This window comes from Aptenodytes patagonicus, chromosome 17 (assembly GCF_965638725.1).
Source record: "Aptenodytes patagonicus chromosome 17, bAptPat1.pri.cur, whole genome shotgun sequence".
Taxonomy (NCBI): Eukaryota; Metazoa; Chordata; class Aves; order Sphenisciformes; family Spheniscidae; genus Aptenodytes; species Aptenodytes patagonicus.
In genome coordinates, this window is record NC_134965.1 from 8,994,715 (window position 1) to 9,017,368 (window position 22,654).

Here is a 22,654-nt window from a genome sequence, read left to right on the forward strand (position 1 = left end):
ACAAGACCTCCTGCACACTGTATAGGAGATTCAAGACTTGGGGAAGCAACCTGGAATGCATTCAAAGGCTGAAAATTGCTCTACTGGAAATTATGAGCTGAATCAAAGAGAGAATACATTCTGGAACTTGAGCACGCTTCCATTTCTCACTCCTACGGACAGGTTTGGATGCTCCTGTGGATAATGACAGAAAGACTCTTTCCACAGATTCCCTTTCTAGGCAAAAAAAATCTGAATGTTTTTCTAATAGCTCCTGAAAGAAAGATTTCCTTTTCCATTGTGGCTGGGTGTGCAGGGGAGCTAGTTAGGAGGACACATATTGAGGCTGATTTTTGTCAATTTTTCACTGGCAAGTAGCAACCTACTTCTTATTTACACTGCAGAGTCACAGCGAGGGTTAAAAGAGAAGCTGAATGGAGCATTTTTCACTGCAGGCTGCACACGCATTTCCTTGTTCTTGCATCCAAACCCATCATCTTCAGAAAGCAGCTTATGCCTGATGTTGGTGATTTCCATGTGTTTCCACGTGCATGAGCTGTGGTTTAAAAGCAACTTCCTCTTTCAACCTGTTCAACTCTTCCCCTTGGTTGTTTGGTTGTTTTTTTTTTTAAGATGTTGACCTACAAGTATGATACTATGAGAAAAAAACAGTAACGGAGAGAGCTGACCTCTGCCTTTTCCACTGTTCGTTTCCTTGCCAAAATAGTTTATCTCCTATTTACATCCTCTGCCCCTTGTCTCCTTTCTATTTCAGTAGCTGGTCTGGCGCCTGTTTCTAAAGGATGATGCATCTGCATCAATCGGGCATTTGCTGCAGGAGCATTTCCAGTGCTTCAGAAATGGCTCAGCAGCTTATGAGTCAGCCGTCACGCGTTTGGGAGCCGATGCTTTCTGTTGCACTTGATAGCTCGGTAAAGGGTGGAGTGGGGATCACCGGGAGAATTAGTGCCCGGGGGTGATCGTTTGGAACTGGAAGCGAACAGGACAAGTGCCTAAAACGGGCACCTCTGCAGTCACTCGTGAATCGCGCCTGCACTGGCCAGGCCCGTCTGCCATCGCCTGGAAAACACGTGGTCTCTTTTGGGTGCGATTTAAAGGTGTTAATGGGCTGAACTTGAAATGTTTCTATGCTACAATGCCACAGAGTGACAGATGTGGCCTCGCTGCGTTTGAGATGCCACTGTGTCAGAGCAGGGGCCTAAAGTTTAGTTTCCACAGTCCCTTTACGTGGCATTTATGGGCTCGTGACTGGGCTGAGTTCAGCTCTGGGGCAGCTTAACACCAAAGAGCTACTGACAGGTGGAGAGAAATGTAGATGAGGAGGAGGCTGGGCAGGCAGGGACGTGTATCCTGTGACTACGTGTGAATAATGAGAAAGCAATTGCCGAGAGCAATATGAGGAGTTACATATAGGTGTAACGTGTCAGGTATTAAAAAAAAAGAGAGAGAGAGAAAGGGAAAGTTTTGGTACCGGAGGAGAAATCCTCCCTGTGAAAATTTCCAGACTGAGCAAATAGCCCTCATGGGAAAGGAGCAGAACTGGTTTTTTCCATGGGAAATTCAAAATGTTGGACTCAAGAAGGGAGGTATCTTGCAGAAGAGATCCAGCCTCAGTCCCTTGAGAAGGACTAAGAGAAACTACTGTTTTTCTGTCTTTAACTGATGATGATTAGATTTTGTTAGATTATTTACTCCCCCGCGGGAATGAAACTGCTTATATTTGAACAACCCACAGATACTTTGAGAAAAACACCACTAATCTTGATTTCCAGGCAAGATTAAAAAAAAAACGGTTGTGAAAACTAGAGGTGCTAAGAACAATGTCTGCAAGATCATGCCAACACCACTGATGTCAGCACAAATCTAGCCTGTGCTGAGCAGTATTCAACTATTGCACTATTGCAACTGTGCTTCTACTTGATGGCTCTAAAAAAAAAAGAAAAGTATCAGTTTTACATCCTTTTTTTTTTTAGTGATCAAGCCTGGTTCACATCTTCAGGTCACACCTGTAACAGGAACACTTCTCATTCTTAAGGAACATTTTTTTCTAACCTGTGTAAATCCTTTCTCACGTTAATTGACCTGGAAAATAATTGCAAAAACTCATAGCAGACCTACGTCTGTGCCACTAAGTAAAACCAGGCCAGGAGGCAACACACTGTTTAACTGCTAGCAAATTTCCTGGTCTGATTTTAGCCTGTGCAGTCACCCAGACAGATAAGGAAGATGGGGATGGAGAGGGGGGCGTCTCTAGACACCACCAAGGGCTGACTTGTCTCCACTGATACTTCGTTTATCCATGAACTTGGGTGTTCTTAGTGCAGCAGGAGCAATGGTGGAGGCGGTCCTGAGACATGGGATATACTCGCTGTTTAGTCCTGTCCCTGGAGCAGTTCCAGCAGGGCCGGGGCAAGCAGATGGTGTTCTTGTGGGACCAGACCCATGATCAGAAACGATGCTCGGCTGTCACCCAGCGGCTTGTGCTTGCAAAGTGTCCCGTCTAGGAGCAGACTGGGCAGAAGATCAGGTGGTGGATCCTTTAGGATGCTCCTGTCTCCATACAGGTCTGGTTCCTGGAGCTGGGTCAGTCTCCCTGTGCCCAGCCCCAGCTTGGCTCTGGGGTCCAGGCAGTGGCGCGGGAAGATAGGCCGAGCCTATCTTTCTTCCTTACTCATTTCTGGCCTCATGGACCACTGTGGTCTCCTTTCTCCCTGCAGAAGTGTGTTTTCTTGGAGGGTTTTGTCTCCTTTGGTTATTATATGTTTTAAGAGTTTTTATTTGTGCTTCAGGCTTTCACACAGAGGATCTTTAAGACTGGAACTAGTGACAATCTGGTCTGTAGGCATCTGGTAAGGAGGGGTGGATACAATGGCCAAATACCGTTTGAGGAAGAGGGAAACCATGAGTAGCAGCTGCTTGAGTGAGAAAGAAGTCTCCAGGAGGGGCTTGGGGAACAGCCAACATGTTTTGTGAGATGAAGTGGGGTTGCCCATGTGGGGTGTGCAGATAGGGAAAGGAGGGGGACGTGGGGAGTGGGAGAGGTGAGCAAGACCAGCCTTTTGCTTGTGCTGAGGCTGAAGGGCGGCTGCAAAGTTTGGGAGCAGGACTGGAGCTAACCCTGAGCCAGAGGAGCGACCGGGGGGTGCACGGGAGCGGGGGCTCACTCCGTCAACAGCCTGCCCGTCACCCCAGGAGCCCCTCGTGAAAGAGCCGTGTGCTGAAGCAATAGCCCGCCGTGGGGCTGGAGCTGGGGAGCGCAGCAGCCGCCGGGTTAAAAGGAGGCCACGGGCACATTTCTGTTCTAGTTTTGCGGTTGCTGGAGAAAGGTTTCCTTTGCTTTGCAGAAGGAAACGCTAGGGATGGCTGCGGGATGAGGGACAAAATGAGGCATTTTGAGGATAGTGTTTTGTTCATTATTACACTGTTTGTGATTCTCTTGTGATTTGGAGCAACCTTGTCACATATTCATTAAAAATCTGATCCATCTGTCTAAATTTTACATGGAATTTAAGGAGGATGAAGGATAAAATTTTCATAAAACCCGAGGTCTTGAGAATGATTCTCCCTGGGAAGAGAGTTGCACAGGGCAGAGGTGTGTGTGCTGGAGCAGATCACCTCGCTGCACTGCCTGCTGCCTCCATAGTGTAACCCGCTCTCTTGACCTGTGTTCGAGCGTGTATCACAGTTGCATACTGTATAATCTCAAGAGCCTTCCCGGTCCTGACAAAGCCCCGTGAGCTAATTGGGTGCTCATGCATGAACACAGTAAACCCTGCACTTTATGCCTGATATACCACCTCATGTCTCTGATAGACTCTTTCTAGTAGATTCAGCCTATGAGCAGTCCCATCCCAGAAGACCCCCCCTGGGAGAATTCTCCCATCAGTGCACAGGTACGGAATCCCCCCAGAAAGGGCACGCTCCAGTCTGGATCCCAGCTTGCTGCTGGACCTCCTCTCGGTGGGGTACGTTAGCTCTTTTAGCCAGGCTGCTTTCACCTCGGAGCTCGTTCTGTTCCTTCCTTCGCCAGGAGACAGTGTCCACCCTTCTTGGTCTAAGTAATGGTCATTTCATGTCCTTGCACGTGTAAATGCCTCCGTTAGCCTGGGAGTCATCTCCTGCACTACTGGCTAGTAAACAACTCTAATCTCAGTGAGGGTTAAACTATTCCTCTCCCTTTGGTATTTCATCAGACGGTACGTTCTGTATCTCTGTGTGCCTAGTGCCTCGCTCAGCGCTCACTGTGCGTTTTAGTGAGACGTGATGGTGATTGATCCCTTAACCACATGCAGAATTTATTTATTAGTTTCTTAAGTTGTTGGGTGTTTTTGGTGGGAAGATGTAGTAACCAGGCAGGTATTTTGGGTAACTGGTACGGACCCAAGTTCTCATTGCTCATGCAAATGCTCAAGAAATTAAATTTTTAGCCAGGTGCTTTGCCATCATGTAAAAGCTGAAGAAAGGCTTTAACATGTAACAGTGAGAGACTACAGCTCTGTCGCCTTGGATGCTGTAACATGGCTTCATGCTATAACGTTTCATTATCAACATTTTGTGACTGGGGGGGGAGAGAATGAAGTCTGGGGGCAAAACTGAGGCGGGGACTTCCCCAGAGGATGAATTAGCTGGAAAGCAGCTAAGGGAGGATCTCGTGTTAGTGCAGCTGCCGGCTTCCGACCCGAGAGCTGCTGCCGGCGAGCAGCTGACGGGAGGGAGGAGATCAGCCTCTCGCTCTGAAGGGGTTGGTGTGTCAGGTTTCCATGCAGAGCACGTGTGGATAATGCGAGCTGCAAACGCTGCTGCCTGCACCAGCCACCAGTACAGAGCGAACTGGGAGCATGGGGCAGGTGGCTTGGAAGGGTTTATTTCTATCGCTTTTTGATTATAAAACAGAGAAATACGTCATTGCGAAGAACAAGAAGGTGGGGGTTCTCTATCGAGTGGTGCAGCTCTCCATCCTGGCTTACCTGGTGGGGTAAGAATCACCCTGCATTTCACATACTGCTGCGGTTGTGTTTGCTTGCTGTGTCGTGGTGAAGACTAATGTCACTCTGCATACAGTGACAGCTTGCTATGCCTTATGATTTTAATGCAGATAGTTATGTTTGTTTATACAGCTGGATTTTGTAATGTCTAATAGATTATATCTGATTTTTCACCTGCTAGGGATTGCTAGATTCAGCTCTACCTTCCAGATTTATGTTGGGTTAAAAATAGATCAAACGGCACTATGGCTTTGTACTGCATTATTTACGCCTTTATTTCTGTATTCGGTGGGAATGGTGCCAAACCTTAACACCTGACTCATTAGAAATAATAGCATTTATGGCCACGGATGCTGAGCCTTGGGACAAACCTGGCTTGTCTGCACAGCTGCATGACATGCTCAAATCTAAATGGGAGGGAACCGAGCACAAAGTGGCAGATTTCTTTGCTGGAGTGGGCTGCAGCAGCCAGGATTGTGGAGGTTGAGGCAGCATGAATGTCAGCTGCCTTGCATTTATTTCGGAGCAGGGCGAGTTGGCATGGAGATAGCTAGAGCACCTCTCAGAAGAGGCCCAGTTCTGCAAGAGGCTGGTCACGCTGACATGTAACGAACACAGCAATACTCCTTGCAGCTTGCAGGCTCAGACCTGGAATTATCCAGCCTATGTGATGCCTGTGCTGTTGCTTCCTGACTTTCTGAGGCTTTGCAGAATGTGATTCAGAAGTCTTTACCCTCACTGTCTGTGCTTCTGAGTCCCTTCGCCTTTCTCACACCTCGTGTTTTCACTGATTAAATATAGCAGAGTCATTTGTACATGCTAGGTTTATTTATAGAAAGGTGTACAGTTCCAGAGCCTCCTTTAGTTAGCAGGTCAGAGATGAAGTCTCAGCAGTCTGGCATGTATTAGCTGCTAAAGGAGGAATTCTGTAGATAACGTAGCCGAGGACACATCCTCCATCCAAGAGGGATATAGCATGACCAGTGACCATGAGTGTTCAGAGACTGTCTGGGCCGTACTGGCTATTTTCTTCCCTAGGCATCTATTGCCTTCCGCAAACCTTTGGCACCGTCACCGACGGTGCCTGCAGTGACTCCTTTGTGGCTGGTGGCTTACAGCTTGTCGCAGAGGTGGTTAGCGTTAGTCTGATGTCTGACTGCTTGGTTACATACCCATACCTGTTCAGAGGCTGGCTCGGGGGTTTGTGATCACCAAACCCCTCTGGATCGTTTCTTGCATGTAGCTGCCATTTCCTCCCTGATTTGCTGCGGAAAACGTAAGGGTCTGCTTTTGAGCCCTCCTGGGAGAGAAAACGAGTGTTCTAGGAAAAGCAGGAAAGTGGGAAGCTTCACAGGGGTGGGGATTGTTATAATTCAGGTTTGTCACAAGTAGCAGGTGAAGGGCAGCATTTGTCAGTGCTGCTCAGCCCCAGAGGTGGCTGCTTTCCCTTTCTGCGTGCAGTAGTGCACGCCAGGTCAGTGCACTGCAAAGGAGAACTGTGCCAGCAAATGCAGCCTGCATCCCTCCCCCAAAGCCTGCCCCGGCACCCTTAGCTTCTTCAAGGGTCTGGGTGATTTGTTGTCTTGGCAGGTGACTTTGGCACTATTGTGGGGAAGCTGGAAGCATTTCATTTAAGCCAGAGAGATTTTCACCCAATGATATGGAGCTGTTGCTGCTTCCAGTGGGGAGAAGTAAGCAAAGCGTTTCCCTGGACTGCTTAGCAAGGCAGCAGCTCTTCCAGGTGTGCTAGAGAGAAGCCTGAAGCCCAGCACAGAGGCCAGGGTGCAGTCAGGTTGTTACCATCGCACTGGCTTATAAAAGATCCTGTATCCAGCTGAGAATATTCCCTACAGGTTTCTGTTAGTAATATTCAGCTCACCTGCAGGAGTTGCATCTCCCCAGCCATGGTCTGTTGCCGGACTGGTAGCCTAATGGCAGGCTGCTAAAATGGGAGTGAGTCATGTATTTGTGAAACCAACCACACTCTTCACTGCAACTTGCAAAAGCTTTCATTTTTCATCTTGAAGAAGGCAGAGCCCTGCCCTCCCCTGTTTCCATTGAAGTTGCTGAGCATAGCACAGGACAGGGAGGTGGGGGGCTTGGTTTTTTACCCCATGACCAGTTATTACACCTTTCCCTGCGTGTGGGGTCTTGGTCCTGACTCTTCCTCCAGTGCTGGAGACAAGCACAGCTTGTGTCAAAGAGTTTTTTCTAAATTTGTAGTAGTAGTTGCAGAGGGTTTGGTGTCATTGGAATGTTTTGATTTGCCCTCGAATGGTGTTTGGCCTTGGTGTAAATATTCTCTTGGCCTTGGTGTAAATATTCTCTGGCTAACTTGTTCCCTGACCCCACTTGCTAATGCCGCTGCCTGCTGTGTTCTTTGCAGGTGGGTGTTTGTTGTCAAGAAAGGCTATCAGGACACAGACACATCCCTCCAGAGCTCTGTCATCACCAAGCTGAAAGGGGTAGCCTTCACCAACACCTCGGAGCTGGGGGAGAGGCTGTGGGATGTTGCAGACTACGTCATCCCTCCGCAGGTTGGCATCACCCCGCTGCTATCGTCTCTGCCGTTCAGCTAGAAAGACATCTTCCAGTGTGGTTGCTGGTGGAAAGGCTAAGTGATGTATCCTGGTCTTTCCTATGAATAAGCAGGAGGTGGGCTACAAGAAAGCAATGCTGTGCCTTCTCTTAGGTCTTTCCAGCAAATATCAAAGCAGCCTTGTCTCTCTTGCAAAGGTCCATGATACTTGGCAAGCTGAACTTTGCAAGCAGAAGTCCCGTGGACTTCGGTGGGATTGCTCAGCTGAGCAACGTGTCTGCTTGCCTCCTTTCCTGGGCTAGAGCAGGCGTGCACGGGGCAGCCCAGAGAGGGTGGGAGATAGAAAGAAAATGTGGTGCAATTTGAGCGATGAGGGTTGCTTGAAATGTGTCTGGCTAAACCTGCCTTGCTGCTTCCTTGACTTGGAAAAAGTGAGATGCGTAGCTGATGCTTAAGGGGAAAAGCTGGCAGCAGATGTGGCCCCGGCACCAGGTTGGAAATTGCCCAGCTGTGCTTGCCAGCGGCTGCTTGTGCTTTCCCTGCTAGTGTCTACCACATGTGCATGGAAAGGTGTGAGGGGAAAATGAGGTTCCTGTGCTGACAGGGGGCAGAAAGCGGTAAATTGAACAATTTACTTGTCTGTACATAAGAATAAGGCTTCACCTTCCTCCTGCTGCAGCCCATGTTTACTCAGACCTGTGGATCTGTGCTCTGCGTCTCCACCGATTTTAATGCAGAGCCTCACAGCAAGCCGTTGGTGTCAGACCGACGTGTGCTGTGCAGCAGGAAGGCCAGGCAGCGTGCTTGCAGTGCCTCTTGTTCAAGCTGTGTGGAAGCTCTGGGACACATCCAGAGGGCAGTGGTCAGCGGCTCAATGTCCAGATGGAGGTTGGTGACGAGTGGCGTCCCGCAGGGGCCCGTATTGGGACCGGTACTGTTCAATATCTTCATCAGTGCCATAGACAGTGGGATCGAGCGCACCCTCAGCAAGTTTGCAGATGACACCAAGCTGAGTGGTGCGGTCCACACGCCAGAGGGAGGGGATGCCATCCAGAGGGACCTGGACAAGCTCGAGAAGTGGGCCTGTGTGAACCTCATGAGGTTCAACAAGGCCAAGTGCAAGGTCCTGCACCTGGGTCGGGGCAACCCCCGGTATCAATCCAGGCTGGGGGATGAAGGGATGGAGAGCAGCCCTGCCGAGAAGGACTTGGGGGTACTGGTGGGTGAAAAGCTGGACATGAGCCAGCAATGTGCTCTCACAGCCCAGAAGGCCAATCGTATCCTGGGCTGCATCCAAAGCAGCGTGGCCAGCAGGTCGAGGGAGGGGATTCTGCCCCTCTGCTCTTGTGAGACCCCACCTGGAGCACTGTGTCCAGCTCTGGAGCCCTCAGCATGAGAAAGACACGGACCTGTTGGAGCGGGTCCAGAGGAGGGTCATGAAAATGATCAGGGGGATGGAGCACCTCTGCTATGAAGAAAGGCTGAGAGAGTTGGGGTTGTTCAGCCTAGAGAAGAGAAGGCTCTGGGGAGACCTTATTGCAGCCTGTCAGTACTTCAAGGGGGCTTCTAAAAAAGATGGCGGCAAACTTTTTAGCAGGGCCTGCTGCGACAGGACAAGGGGGAATGGCTTTAAACTAAAGGGGGGTAGATTTAGACTAGATATAAGGAAGACATTTTTTATGCTGCGGGTGGTGAAGCACTGGCACAGGTTGCCCAGAGAGGTGGTGGATGCCCCATCCCTGGAAACATTCCAGGTCAGGTTGGACGGGGCTCTGAGCAACCTGATCTAGTTGAAGATGTTCCTGCTCATTGCAGGGGGGTTGGTCTAGATGACCTTTAGAGGTCCCTTCCAACCCAAACTATTCCATGATTCTATGATTCACTTAGCAGGTGGCTGGTGTGCACACCCAGAAATGAAATGGTGATGCTGACCAGTATTTTAACTTGTCAGACGTTTCTCCTGTGACTCAATGGTCTTGTTACTGCGTGTTGGCTTATTGGGAAGCCTTGTAGTGTGTGTGCTGAATAAAGATAGCTGTCTCTGCCTCTGGGCTGGTGTGCTCTGCAACGCAGATGTCTGGGCTATGTTACCATGAAGGCAAACATGACTGGGCAATCAGTCTACAATACTGAATCCAGCACTACTGCAGTCTGCCCCAACGTACATCAGCCTCCAGCAACCACGGTGATGATAGACCCTGGGCTCACAGTGAAACTCAGCAACTTCTGTGGACTGTGAATGCAAACGTAGACCTCTCACGAGCCTTCCTGCTCCATGTGCTGCTTACTGTTCATCCGCTGAATGCCTCAGGTCAGCCGTGAGATGCATCCCACGTGGGTTTTTAGGAGTATCTGAATGCCTGCTACCCGTGCATTAAGTGACTTGCTCTGCTAACTACTGCATAGTCTCTCATTTTGCTTTGGAGGGAGAGCCCTGCGCTGTCCTGGTGGGTCTGAGTGGGCTGGTTTGTGCTGGAGAGACCCAGGTAGCAGAGCAGGAGGCAGTGAGGGCTGGGAGAAACCCCATCTCCTCCACAGAGCAGTGGGCAGCTCTCCTGAGCCCACCAGCGCGGCTGCTGACCGACATGTCCCTCCTGCTGAGGACAGACGTACCTGTGTCCCAAAGCGCTGGTGGGATGTGGGGTAAACACACCCCACGCAAAGCACAGCGAGAGAAGGAGAGCGAGCCAGCTGAGCGTGAGAGCACCGAGCTCTGCTCTCGTGGACGGAAACCTGAGATTTTTATGTGCAACAGGCAGGGCTGTATGTTGGAAGGGGTTTTCTGAGAGACTCCGGAATAAACGGCAGGCACTCAGTATACTGAAACTCACTCTGAGGGCTGAGAATGCCCTCGGACAGGGTGAACCAGTGGCACTTTGGGGTTAAGCTTAACGTAGAGCAAACATGAAGGTGAATCCTTCACTCACTGCTTTCTGGGGCTTGTTCTCTGACAAGTTTGCAGAAACATCTTGTTTCCCTGTTGTGGTTCAGAGCAGCCTCGTGGGGTCAGGGGTCCGGAGTTTGCTCCTGATCAGGTATTTTATCACCAGGTGCTCGCTCACACAAGCAACCAGTGTTACAGGTAGCAGGGCTTGACACACTGCCAGTTCCTGTCGTGGGTGAGGATTTTTTTGTCCGAGATGCTCAGGGCTGCCCTGCCTCACGCCAGGGCCGTGGGCTGGCTCTAATGGTTATTTGTGTCCCCTCAGTGTGATGAGAGTCAGGCTCCCCAGTGCCGGGGGCTGTCAGGAGACGACCCGTGTTTCTATAGCTGCAGCCTGGTGCTGTTACTGACCCTCCTCCCTTTCCCACGTGCGCATGGTACGGAGCAGAAATGGTAGAAGCACATGGGGTTTTTTGGCATTCATTTCACTTCTGAGTGGCAAACCAGCCTCCGTCTGTAGTGGTGTGGTTAGCTGCTTTCCCTCCCCTCTTGCTGACTGTACAACTGTCTTCAGGCTTGTTTTTCCTGTGGTTTCCTTTGGTGGTTGGTTGTTAAGGGGAAACCATTCAGGGGAGAAGTTAACTATTTCAACTTTTTGCTGAATGTGGGGAAGGGACCAAATAGAAATGTGCAAAGAAAGGAAGGCTCCAGAACGGGAGTCAGCCATGCATATTGTGGCTTTGCCTAAATCCAGAGGAAACACTACACTGCCAGAAGTAAGGATTTTGGGGATGAAATTGCAGTCAAGTCTCTCCTTGCATGTCTCAGACTGTCATCCCAATGGCTCGATAAAGGCATCTGTGTTCTCTCTATTACAGCCATGCAAGAAGGCTCTGTTTTGTTTTATCACATGTCCACAGCGTTGCGCTAAATCTGTTCCTGTGCTGTGCCCTGCTGCCTTGCTCCGTGAGCTCGGGCTTGTAGCAGCGCAGCCGGGGCGGCCAGCCTGACCCTGGCTGAGAACAAACACCCACAGCTCTGCAGTGGGACGGGGCCTTTGATCCCTGATCAGGCACCGTGTCCTTATGGAAAAGGAGGACAAGCGCTTGCTGAGCAGCCAGCGAGGCAAGGCTCCGCAGTCCTGCTCAACCAAATTAACGCAGTCTCTGAAGCAGAACCCCTTAAGCCATAGAGACCCACCGACCTCGTCCAAACAAATAACCAGACAAAGGGTGCTGTTGTATCTCAGCCTGAAAAGCATCAGAGGAGAGAGAGGTGTTACTGTTCTGCAGAGAACTGCATCCTCCTTGTAACAGGTACTTTAAGAGTAAAACAGGTTTTCTAACTCTTCCTGCCTTACTTTGTTTATTCTAGGGTGAAAATGTCTTCTTTGTCATGACGAATCTGATTGTGACCCCAAACCAGAGGCAAGCCACGTGTCCTGAGGTAGGAAGAACTGAGCCCCTTGGCCCCCAGACCCCTACAAAACTGGGGGTAAGAACTGACAGAGGACACCTGGGGAGCAACGAACACAGGAAGGATGAAAGGCGAATGGTTTTTCTCTGTAGTATAATATCTCAGTTGGGAAAATCGGACTGGTTACTGCAAACCTGGGAGGTTCAGCTGTCTTAATTTCCAGAGGCACTGATCATCTACAGTCTTGCTGACTTTAGTTGAAGGTGTTGGATGTCTGCCCAGCTGGAGATGAGACCAGAACAGTGATTGCTCAGGGTCAGAAAAGGCCATAGGAAAACAACTGTGAGGTGTCTCGGCCTAGTTATGGGTAGAGGAGATTTTTCTAAGAGCCCCATCCTGGGAAAGGCTGAACATTCAGACTTTCGTTACCTTCAGGACATGGGAGGGTGCTTAGTACCTTCCAGAACGTGCCTTACGGGCCAGAGGCGTGAGGTCTTTCCGTGTCACGTTGAAAAGTCCCCTGTGGAGACGTGGTTCAGAATGGGCTGGAGCCTGGGGGAGGAGGACGCTGGCCGTCCAGGGAGTGTCGTCTCCATGTAGCAGAGATTAATTTTCCACATCACAAGCAGAGGGGTAGCCCAGGCCGAGAGCACAGCTTGCTTGTTCAGGGCACGGCTGTCCTCTAGTGGCTGCATTAACCCGGCGTGCAGCTGAGAGAAGGGTAATTTTGAGCTCGGGTAATTTTGAGCTCGGAGAGCTTGTAGCTTAAATCAAAGGTAGGGTTATCTCTTGAGGTGAAGTACTGTGGCCTCCTGCTTGGTTTTGGTGAGTGATAGGTGGTGTCTGAGTGTTTCCACAGCCCGTCCCTCTCCAGACTGAGCAGAGCCCAAAAGCAGGACATTGTAGCTGAACCATGGTGTTGCTGGTGGTGTGATACTGTCGAGCTATCTGCATGTGACCTGCAGTTACCACTTCAGCTGCAGGTTTTCGGTGTTCACCATCCTATAGAGCATTCACCCCACATCAGCAGCACTTCCTTACCCCTCCGAGTCTCGTGTCCTGTCACAGGTCTCACTTCTGTCCTCTTCCACTTTGCAGAGCATCAGCATTCCCAATGCCCTGTGTTACAAGGATGGGGACTGCCCGGCAGGGGAAGCAGTGGTGGCTGGCAATGGTAAGGGAAGGGTCCCTCCTCCTGTACTGTGTCCGGTAGAGGCAGGTTCCTTCAGAGGCATCGGCCTGGTTACAGCCCCAGAGATCTCTGATTACAGAGAGCGGCAAGGACTCTCTTTTCTTTACTATCTTTTATTAAGATTGCTGCCCTGCTTACAGCTCTGTGGTGGCTGGGCCAGAGCATCCTGGGGCTGCTCAGAGAAGCAACAAGAGAGTGGCTGTTGCAGCTGAGAGGCCCTTTCACAGCAGGGAGGAGGGCTTAGGGTGGCAGTGAAAAGCATCTGATTTTCATGTGCCCTGTAGGCAAGGAGAGGAGGTGGCTGCTCTGTGTGACCTTTTCTGTGATGTCTGTGCTGCAGGGATTAAGACTGGCCGTTGTTTGAAAGACAGGGACAGCATCAGAGGGACTTGTGAGATACTGGCCTGGTGCCCAGTGGAGAAAAGATCCAAGCCCAAGTACGTGACCATTCAAGCATGAGTTGCTTGGCTTGCGTGTCACTCAGGGCGGTTTCTGGGTTCCCTCTGCTTGGATGCTTGCTTGAACGTTGGCTGTTCCAGTGCAGGAGGGAGCTCTGCATGGCCCCCTGGTGCGACTGGCCCTCTGCTCCCCCCTGCTTGGCTCACTGGCTGTCCCAGAGTTGTTTCCAGCTCCCAAGGCTTCCCCTCAACCTGCACGCTCCTCACTAACTCCTTGCTGGCAGTGTGGGGAAAGTGGCATGGCTGGCCTAGCACCATGGGATGAAACCTAGCTGTTTCTAAAATGTCAATTCCAGTTTAAACATGTGGGCAGGGTACGAACGTAAAACAGATAACAAACCTTTCTCTTCCAGGAAACCACTTCTCGCCAGTGCAGAAAACTTCACTGTTTACATCAAGAACTCAATCCGCTTCCCCAGGTTTAAGTTCTCCAAGTAAGTGCAGGTGCTTGGAGATCACTCTGTCCTCTCCATCACAGAACCGATAACCTCGGTTTGCTCCACTGTCCTTTCCTGCCTGCGGGTTGGGGTGGGGAGGCGGATATTCCCTCTTCTAAGGCGCAGGGAGAGGCCTTTGGCTTCAGGCTGTGTGGGAACAAGGAGATAACGAGGGCTTGGAGCTTCTCACAGAGCAACTGGCATAAAGCTGTCCTTCACCAAATGAGGTCTGTGATGGCTCCTACAGTATGGGATGCAGCAGAGCTTCTAAAGCAGATGGATCTTTCCACCAGCCGGCGTGTAGTCAGGTTCCTGAGCTGCTTCGGCTCCCAGATATTCCTCCTCTTCCATAAAAATGAAGGTGCCTGGACAAGGCTGGGAAAATGCAAATTTAAAAATACTTGTTTGCATTTGCTGCTACAATATGAACAAAATAAGGAGTGTGTTCTTGCTATTCTCCCAGGCTCAGCTAGACATTTCTAGTGTCTTTATTTTTTTTCCTTGAGAAAACCAGGTGGCCCTGGAGCACCCTGGCAACCTGCTCTATGTGAGTCCTTTCTTGAGCCCAGATTCAGCTGGCCTAGTCCCTGTCTGGCCTGGAGGTCATTTTTGTGCGGGCAGACTGCTTTCCCTGGGCCAGCAGCGGAGAGGCTCGCAGGGTGACGAGGCTGGTGGCAAGGTGCCATTTCTATTGTGCACTAGGGGCGTTGGAGAGGTCTCTTGTCTCTGCAGTCTTGGTGGCGTAGGCTGTGCAGGCAAGTAGAGAGGGAGACAAGGTGGATTTCCCTCTTCCCTACATGCAGGATGAATGTGCTGGCAACTGACAATGAGTCCTACCTGAAGAGCTGCCGCTACAGCACGGAGCATCCCTACTGCCCCATCTTCCTCCTGGGGAACATTGTCCGGTGGGCTGGGAGCAACTTCCACGAAATGGCCTTGGAGGTAGGAGTGCCCCTCAGGCTCATGTGTCTTCCCAGCTGGCCGTACCGCTCGCTGGGTGGCCGTGAGGAGAGCCACTGGTGACTGCCCAGGGAACTGCCCCCTGTCCAGGGTGCAGTGGAGAGATGCTGGTTCTTAAAATCGCGCTGGTCCCATTTATCCTGTCCCCAGGGAATGAGAGGCAGGGCGATGTAGGTTCTCTGGAAGAGATGGTCGGGTCAGTTATCTGTTTTTCAGGCCTGCCCAAACTGCTGCTCTGCCAGCAGGGTTTCTTTGTTTAATTTCAACATTACTATCTCATCGGTTTAAACCCAGAACTCTGGAAGGCCATTGGGGCTTCTCTGCTCAGAGAATGTGCTGGGAGGCTTCCCCTGCAGCAAACGGGCATGTTTCTGCATGGGGTCCTGGGGCTGCAGCGCCAAACAGGCTGCGACCCAGTGTGCGAAGCACAGGGCGGAAGATGGAGCCAGTCTGAGGCATCCAGGCAGCCAAGAAGGCCAATGGCATCCTGGCCTGTATCAGAAATGGTGTGGCCAGCAGGAGCAGGGAAGTGATTGTGCCCCTGTAGTCAGCCCTGGTGAGGCCGCACCTCGAATACTGTGTTCAGTTTTGGGCCCCTCACTACAAGAAGGACGTCGAGGTGCTGGAGCGTGTCCAGAGAAGGGCAACGAGGCTGGTGAGGGGTCTGGAGAACAAGTCTGATGAGGAGCGGCTGAGGGAACTGGGGTTGTTTAGCCTGGAGAAGAGGAGGCTGAGGGGAGACCTCATCGCTCTCTACAACTACCTGAAAGGAGGTTGTAGCGAGGTGGGGGTCGGTCTCTTCTCCCAAGTAACAAGCGACAGGACGAGAGGAAATGGCCTCAAGTTGCGGCAGGGGAGGTTTAGATTGGATGTAAGGAAAAATTTCTTTACTGAAAGAGTGGTGAAACATTGGAACAGGCTGCCCAGGGAAGTGGTTGAGTCCCCATCCCTGGAGGTATTTAAAAGACGAGTAGATGAGGCACTTAGGGACATGGTTTAGTGGGCATGGGGGTGTTGGGCCGACGGTTGGACTCGATGATCTTAGAGGTCTTTTCCAACCTCAATGATTCTATGATTCTATGATTCTATGCCAGGAAGCACAGGGTGAGAGAAGTGCAGGCTTTGTGCTGGCTTCTGCACTTGTGAACTTTAACCCTGCATAAAAGAGCATCTTCTCCATTGAAGTATGTTACAGCCACTTAAATTAATGAAACCAGTGTGCTGGGATGAGAAACCTCCTCCTAGGATATCGGCACAGGGAAAGCTAGGGTTGTGTGTAGAGTAATGTGACTAATACCATAAGCACGAACTTAACCCATCCAGGAGTGTGTGTGCTTGTGTCTGTGACCAGAAATGCAGCTGTTCTTGTCCCTGGGGAAAACTTGCCCAAGGATCTGACAAATTTGAAGACACATTAATTGAACTAAGCTTAAAAAACTCACACTGTCTCTCTCTTTCATTAAGGGTGGTGTGATAGGAATTCAGATTGAATGGAACTGTGATCTTGATAAAGCCCCTTCTGAATGTAATCCTCACTATTCTTTTAGCCGGCTGGATAACAAGTTTGCAGAAAAGTCCATCTCTTCTGGGTACAACTTCAGGTAAGTAAAGAGGAGACTACGATGCAGTACCGCAGTCAGGCTGAGCTGGTTGGTCTCGCAGGCATTAGAGGTTGGCAGTGAAGCAGTACCAGATCAGACTGTGGCAGGCACTGCCCCAGCCAAGCACACTGCTTCAGTGGAGGGAGGGAGTCATGCTCGTGGCAAGCTGAAGCTGGTTTTGATGGGGGAATAGATCTGTTCGAAGAGATAGATGAATTCAGATGAATTCTTGGGGGGGGGGGGGAGGGCAGGTGATGGAGTTAAAATCAACATTGTTGTATTCCAGGTTTGCCAAATATTACCAGGATGCTGAGGGGGTCGACTACCGGACACTCATTAAAGCGTATGGAATCCGCTTTGATGTGATGGTGAATGGCAAGGTGAGGTCCCAGGCCAGAATATTTCAGAGCCTGGAGAGAAAAAAGATGGGGGACATCTCTCAGTGGGAAGGCAGCTCTGGGATGAGAACAGTCTCTCTGGCTTGTTGTAGGAAAGGGCTCTTGCTATTCATCCATGTGGAGCTAACCCTACCTAAGAAAGGAGATGACCTGGAGTACGATGAGTCTGCATCTCTTCCACCTGAAAACAGGCTCATGTAAAGTCCAGCAGAAGTAAATATGCCCCAGAGACTTGTTTTCCATGCGTATGCACTGCAGGAAAAAGAAGTCTAATCCAGGGATGAAGCAAGCACAGAAATGCAGCTGTGGGCAGTTGGGTCTGAGACACAGACCTTCAGCCTCCAAGATTTTTCGCTGCAAATCTATGGTTGTGCCTGCTTGCTGCTAACAAAACACACCCACGGGCACTAGTAGCTTCCCCTGTGTAATACCACACCCTTAAGTTTGTTTCTTGCGTTGTTCTTTCACCGAGTACTTCATGACCTTTTTTCTTTTAGGCAGGGAAGTTTAACATCATTCCCACCATTATCAATATCGGGTCAGGGCTCGCTCTCATGGGAGCGGTAAGTGAATGTATTTTCTTAAAGTAACGTATTGGGACCCAGATCCCTCATTTAGCTGTTACGAGGATAAAATGGGATGGTTGGTTTGTATCTTCTCCAGTGGAGTTTTTGCTACACTGACTGCTCAGTCAGGTGTGTGTCTGCGTCCTGTCTGAAAGGCATTTGTTAATGTACCTTGTAGTCTAAATACCCCTAAGATTACATGGAGTATGAAGGAAAATACAGCTCCTACAAGTTACTCTTCTTTAATTAACGCTCGTTGCTAATTAGATCGGAACACTTCCTCTTCTACTCTAAAGATAAAACACAAGTTCTTTCTGTTTGCAGGGAGCTTTCTTTTGTGACCTGGTGCTGCTGTACCTGATTAAAAAGAGTAACTTTTATCGAGGCAAAAAGTACGAGGAAGTAAAGTAAGTGGGCTTGGCTTTTGTGTTTAAACGTAATGGCTTTATTGTTATGACTAACAGAAATAGAAGAGATACGGGAACACAGTAAACATTAATGGCAAACGAAGGCCAATTCCAGGAAATTAAATTCCTCCAAATGACTTTAGCCAAGTTCCTCCCTCCCTACGTAATTCATTGCTGCAGTTAGCTGGGGAGCAAAGGAAGCTGCTGTGTCATGGTTGGACTACAAATGGCCTTGCACTGTCGGTCCATAATGGCTGCGGGTGGAACTGGGGCGGCTCCAGAGCCTCGTGAAACTGAGAACTGGGGCTTTATCTGTACGGAGGGGGGTGGCCTTTGTGGTAAAGTGTGACAGGCCTGGCTGGGAACCTCTTGCCCACGTTGCTTCCTGAAACAGAAATAGCCTGCTTGCCTCATCTGCCACCTTTGCTTGTTTCCTCAGGTCCAGTTCCAGGAAATCGTTATCTAGCCCTGCGCTGAATGGGAATCAGAGCCCTGACCAGCTCGACGGGCTCTAGGCACGCGGATGGGTCTGCCAGCTGGACTCGTGTTCCCGGAAAACCACACAGGTGTGAAATCACACCAGGACTGGGAGGTGGAGATACCCCAGATCAGGTCTACTGTCTATTATCGGGATTCCCAGAGGAAAAAAAGTCCTTTAAAGACCGCCCTTCTTTCCCTGAGATGTTCTCTGGTATCCTGAGCTTGCAACAGTGCGTCGTCACTATGGATTTATAAAAGGATTTTATAAAAGGAAAAAGAAGGCACCAAATGAATGTTTTTATATCTGTTGATAGATATATCTGTACCTACGTCAATAGCCAGCGTTATCCTGTGGCTGCGCTTCACTTCCATGTGCGGAAGAGCCGTGATGTGAAACACCACCGGCACTTTGAGGAGGGCTGAGGCCGAGATTCAACCTATCCCCTGCTCCACTAGCTTGCGGCCACCGCTTCCAACTCTCACTTGTGTTACTTGCAAGATCAGATGTAAAGCAGCAGGACTGCTCCTGTCGGGAAGTGCAATGAAACGCAGCGTTTCAGCAGCTCTCAGAGCCCAGGGGAAAGGGGCTTGTTATCCTACAACGCCCGTGCTGACTGGGCCTGTGTCAGTGTCGGCGCAATTACTCTTATTGGGGGAGGGGGTGTAACCATTAGGGCTAGAAACGGTGCTCCTCCAGGAAAAGCCTTCGCAACAGCTGCAACAAGGTGCTCTGCTCGTCTCAGGAACAGCAGGAGAAGGTCCTGCCGCAGCTCTGAACGGAGAATCAGTTCAGCCATGGCTGGGTCCCAGCTACCTCACCCGCTACCCACCATCTCCGTTTGTAGTTGGCCCAGAGAACCGACATGTCAGAGCACAGAACAGGTGACAGCAGGCAGAGGAGTATTTTGAAGCAAGGCAGGGACAGATGTTTTTGTGGTTGACATTGGGGGGGAAAAAGAGGGTTAATGCACTGAAAAGCAACGTGGCACTGGGAGTATCTGCACAGAGACGGTCTTGGGTTCTCCCTCCTTTGTTTCATGGCTGGTTTAATTTGCTCGGGGTTGTCCTTTCTGCGTAACTTGCCAATTGCTCATGGTGGCGAGAGATCTGGATGGGAGACTTAATGCTTCTGCTGTTTTCTCATAGTACCCTGAACCATACTGCAGACACTGAAAAGAGGAGCTCTGTCAGGTGAAACAGACTTTGCCAGGTTCTTCCAAATATACCAACAGGAGGAAAATTTAGAAGACAGATATCTGCTACTTCAATGCTCTGGTAACTTCCAAGAACTACTAGTGCTTCTTTGTTTCTCAGTAGAGAAATAAATATCATTGGAGCCCATTTTGTGCATTTATGCTCACGTGCTCACTAATCTCAGAAGAGAGAAGTGCTTATGCAATATCATTGTTTAAAGTTTGTGTTTGCTTGAGCTGACAGGAACCGACTCACCAGCTCCTGAAGACAGTAGGTGAATAAATATTCCTGCCTCATTTAAAGTTTCCACACCATGGCTTGGTGCAAACTGATCAGTGTTCTGTAAACGCTGCCAGGTCGCCATTGGCCAGGAGTCATCGTCATAAAGATTAAGTGTTTCTGTGCACTCTGAATATCAAGATTTAAAGGACTCCTGCTGCAGGGTCCTTACGTACTGCTAGGACAGCTTTAGAGAGGGTGGCATTACAGAGAGCTGCTGAGATCGAGTGTCCTGCACAAATGGAAACAGCAAGCTGCACTCACCTTTGCTTTAACTTCTTTAAGGTGGTTACTCCGAGGTACAGGTTGATTCTAAATTAAAATTCACCTTTGTTAGCAGTGGCAAACTCTGAATCCAGTCACTGATAGCAAACCCCACCCAGTCCAGTCCACTCCCTCTGCTTCTGTTCAGATGCAAGTAATTACTGAGTCAAACATTTAGCTAGAAAACAGAATTAAACACTGGACTTAAAATAATTTAGGATAAGCTGCAATCACATCCAAAGCCTCCTTTCTTCATGCCAGAAGTCTCTCCTCTAGGCAAACATGAGTCACCATGTGTTTGACTGCACTAGTCAGGCCTACTAGAATTACCATGCCAATAAAACAGCACAGGCTCTTGACTGTCAGAGCTTAATTCTATTTGAATAATTTCTAGACGGTGAAACACATGGTGAACCCTGCATGTGACATCAGGCCAAGGCACAACTCATGGAGACCAAGTAGCTCATCGTAACACGTAAAGCTGACCGTGCTCTACTGAAAGCAATGTTTCAACTTGACAAAACAACATCCTGTTGTTAGATGACCAAAGCCATTTCCTGAATTTAAGACTTCAGGGGCTTCAGGCCCCCAAAAGTCCCTAGAATATTTCCCTTCTTTATACCCTCTGTTTAACACAATTCCCACCACCATTGCTGTTGATAAAACATAACCAGAGTCCTTCTCAGGAGCTTGTTTCTTTGATTTTTTTTTTTCCTCATTGTATTTCATGTACAGCAATAAAATGTGTCACTTTAGGGCAATGCTCTCCAAGACTCGTCTGTACAGTGTGGTTTTTAGGTTGCACACACCACCTTTTCTTTGTGATACATACTTACAAACAGCTCTATAGCAAAGATACTACGTGTATGGTGGGTGATCGAATTTTCCTTTCTGTTCCTGCCAGAGACATATGGAACCACAACAATGCACTGTTCAGTTACAGAAAGTGCCAGCAGGCTTCCAAGTGTGTTCAGTACAGGCTGAGCTGGCAGGTAATAAGACGCTGCACTTACTTGGTTGTCTGCATTGCATTGGACACAATGGTACTAAAAAGGAGCAAAGTGTTTGACTTGTGAGAGCACTACTTAATGTACTTTTGTATATGCCAGTAAAGAGCATCTGTGACAACGATGTCATTTATTGATAGCATGTACATACAGCAATTGTGGAAGTAACGTTTGCACTAGCAACTCAATTACATTTCTGTACCAAAGCTTTACATACACTTAATTACATGCTACTGTGCAGTATTTCCTTGTGTCAGTGCATTATTTTTTAAGAGTGCCGTGTTACACACTGCTTTCATCAGTATTTGTGTGTAGGGACAGGCAGCAAATCTAGAAGGGACTGTAATTGTTACATCTTATTCAAAACGCAAAGGATACAAGGGACTACATTAACCAAAACCCATGGCTGTGCCTGCAATTAGGGACAGAAGTTATTCCTTAACCACCAAACAAATATTCACGGGAGGCACCCGAGTGATGTTTCACATTCAGTTTAATTAGAACAGTACTACCGATTCATTTGTACTTGGCCATAATTTACTGACAGTATTAACGAGTGATGAACAACAGTTGAAAAGGTAAGCTGGCCTAGTTGGGTAGATGACTTTTGGCAACAGTCCTCCTGCTTCATTAAAAACCACTGCAGCTAGTGCGGCTCCTAGTTGTTTTAGTAGACGTGAACCATGCCGTACAGGAAAGTCCAGAACAGGACATATGTGAAGAGCCCTCCTATAAGCCCCCCCGTGAAAAGCAGCCTTCGGGATTTAAAGTACTTATTCCATCGCCGTCCGGCTTTTAACACCAAGAGCACGGAGAGGAGGACGGAAGCCAGGAAGTAGAAGATGAAGCCGTGCAGGCCGGTCAGGCCGAGGATCCCCGCCGTGGCGCCCGACAGGGCCGAGACAGACGTCCTGCAATAGTCCAGGATGGCGGCGTTCCCCCGCACCGCCGCTTCGCTGATGAACTGCGGCCCCTCGCGCTTGGCCACCACCGCGGCCATGGCTCCCAGCCGGGCTCGGGGACCTCCTCTCTCCCAACGAGACTGGGGTGAAGGAGACACGCGCTGTACGGGCCGGGGGGCAGAACGGCCCGGCGCAGCCCCGGTCCGCGCTGAAGCGACGCCTCCCGCGGAGAGCCGGGCCCGCGGCACCGACCCTGCGAGCCCGCTCGGCTCCGGGGCGGCCGCTGCCACGAGGCCGCCCTCAGGTGCGCCGTTCCGGAGCGCGGCGGAAGCTCAACGGCCTTCGGCGCCCGCGCGGAGGCCCCTCCCGGCACCACCCGCCTGGCGCCCCGGAGCGCCCGCGGGCCCCCCCCCCCGCCTTCCCCCGGCCCGTACCTCTCATCCACGACGGCGCGCTGCTCCGCGGGACCCTCGGCCGGGCCCGACCGTCACGCCTCACACCCTGCCAAGGGACACCACACACCGCCCGTCACCGCGGGCCGCCGGCCGGAGCCGAGGCCGCCGCGCCTCCCCTCCGGGCCCAACCTACCGCCCCAGCGGAGCCGCTCGCCTCCCCGCCGGAAGCTCCTGTCAGGCATCTTGGCGCGGGGGCCGCCGGGAAAGCGGCCTGGCTTCCGGCGCCCGCG

At 50.3% G+C, this 22,654-nt stretch overlaps 2 protein-coding genes across 5 annotated transcripts; one reads left to right on the top strand and one right to left on the bottom strand.

Moving 5' to 3' along the window:
* The first annotated feature begins 4,624 nt into the window (after positions 1-4,624).
* On the top strand, positions 4,625-21,310 carry P2RX5 (purinergic receptor P2X 5). 4 transcript variants are annotated; one of them, XM_076354230.1, is made up of 12 exons: positions 4,625-4,975; positions 7,372-7,522; positions 11,783-11,902; positions 12,923-12,998; positions 13,357-13,453; positions 13,828-13,908; positions 14,715-14,853; positions 16,336-16,472; positions 16,759-16,852; positions 17,368-17,433; positions 17,761-17,843; positions 18,283-21,310. In XM_076354230.1, exons 1-12 carry the CDS (start codon positions 4,839-4,841, stop codon positions 18,356-18,358), a joined length of 1,257 nt encoding a protein of 418 aa, XP_076210345.1. In that variant the 5' UTR covers positions 4,625-4,838; the 3' UTR covers positions 18,359-21,310. The 4 variants fall into 4 exon arrangements, with proteins under 4 accessions (XP_076210345.1, XP_076210346.1, XP_076210348.1 ...); XM_076354231.1 differs by having other exon boundaries at positions 4,627-4,975; positions 11,783-11,854; XM_076354233.1 differs by lacking the exon at positions 7,372-7,522 and having other exon boundaries at positions 4,938-4,975.
* Positions 21,181-22,605, bottom strand: EMC6 (ER membrane protein complex subunit 6). The gene is made up of 3 exons (XM_076354234.1): positions 22,558-22,605; positions 22,404-22,470; positions 21,181-22,109 (listed from the first exon to the last, which is right to left on the bottom strand). The coding sequence occupies exon 3, from the start codon at positions 22,065-22,067 to the stop codon at positions 21,735-21,737; it is 333 nt and encodes a 110-aa protein (XP_076210349.1). The 5' UTR covers positions 22,068-22,109; positions 22,404-22,470; positions 22,558-22,605; the 3' UTR covers positions 21,181-21,734.
* Between the last annotated feature and the right edge of the window lie 49 nt (positions 22,606-22,654).

Bases quoted from the DNA above. Each gene is read 5' to 3' on its own strand.
- EMC6 (XM_076354234.1), bottom strand. From the start codon at position 22,067: ATGGCCGCGGTGGTGGCCAAGCGCGAGGGGCCGCAGTTCATCAGCGAA.
- P2RX5 (XM_076354230.1), top strand. From the start codon at position 4,839: ATGGGGCAGGTGGCTTGGAAGGGTTTATTTCTATCGCTTTTTGATTAT. The intron at 11,903-12,922 runs GTAAGAACTGAC...TCCACTTTGCAG, and splicing joins AGACCCCTACAAAACTGGGG to AGCATCAGCATTCCCAATGC. The intron at 16,473-16,758 runs GTAAGTAAAGAG...GTTGTATTCCAG, and splicing joins TCTTCTGGGTACAACTTCAG to GTTTGCCAAATATTACCAGG.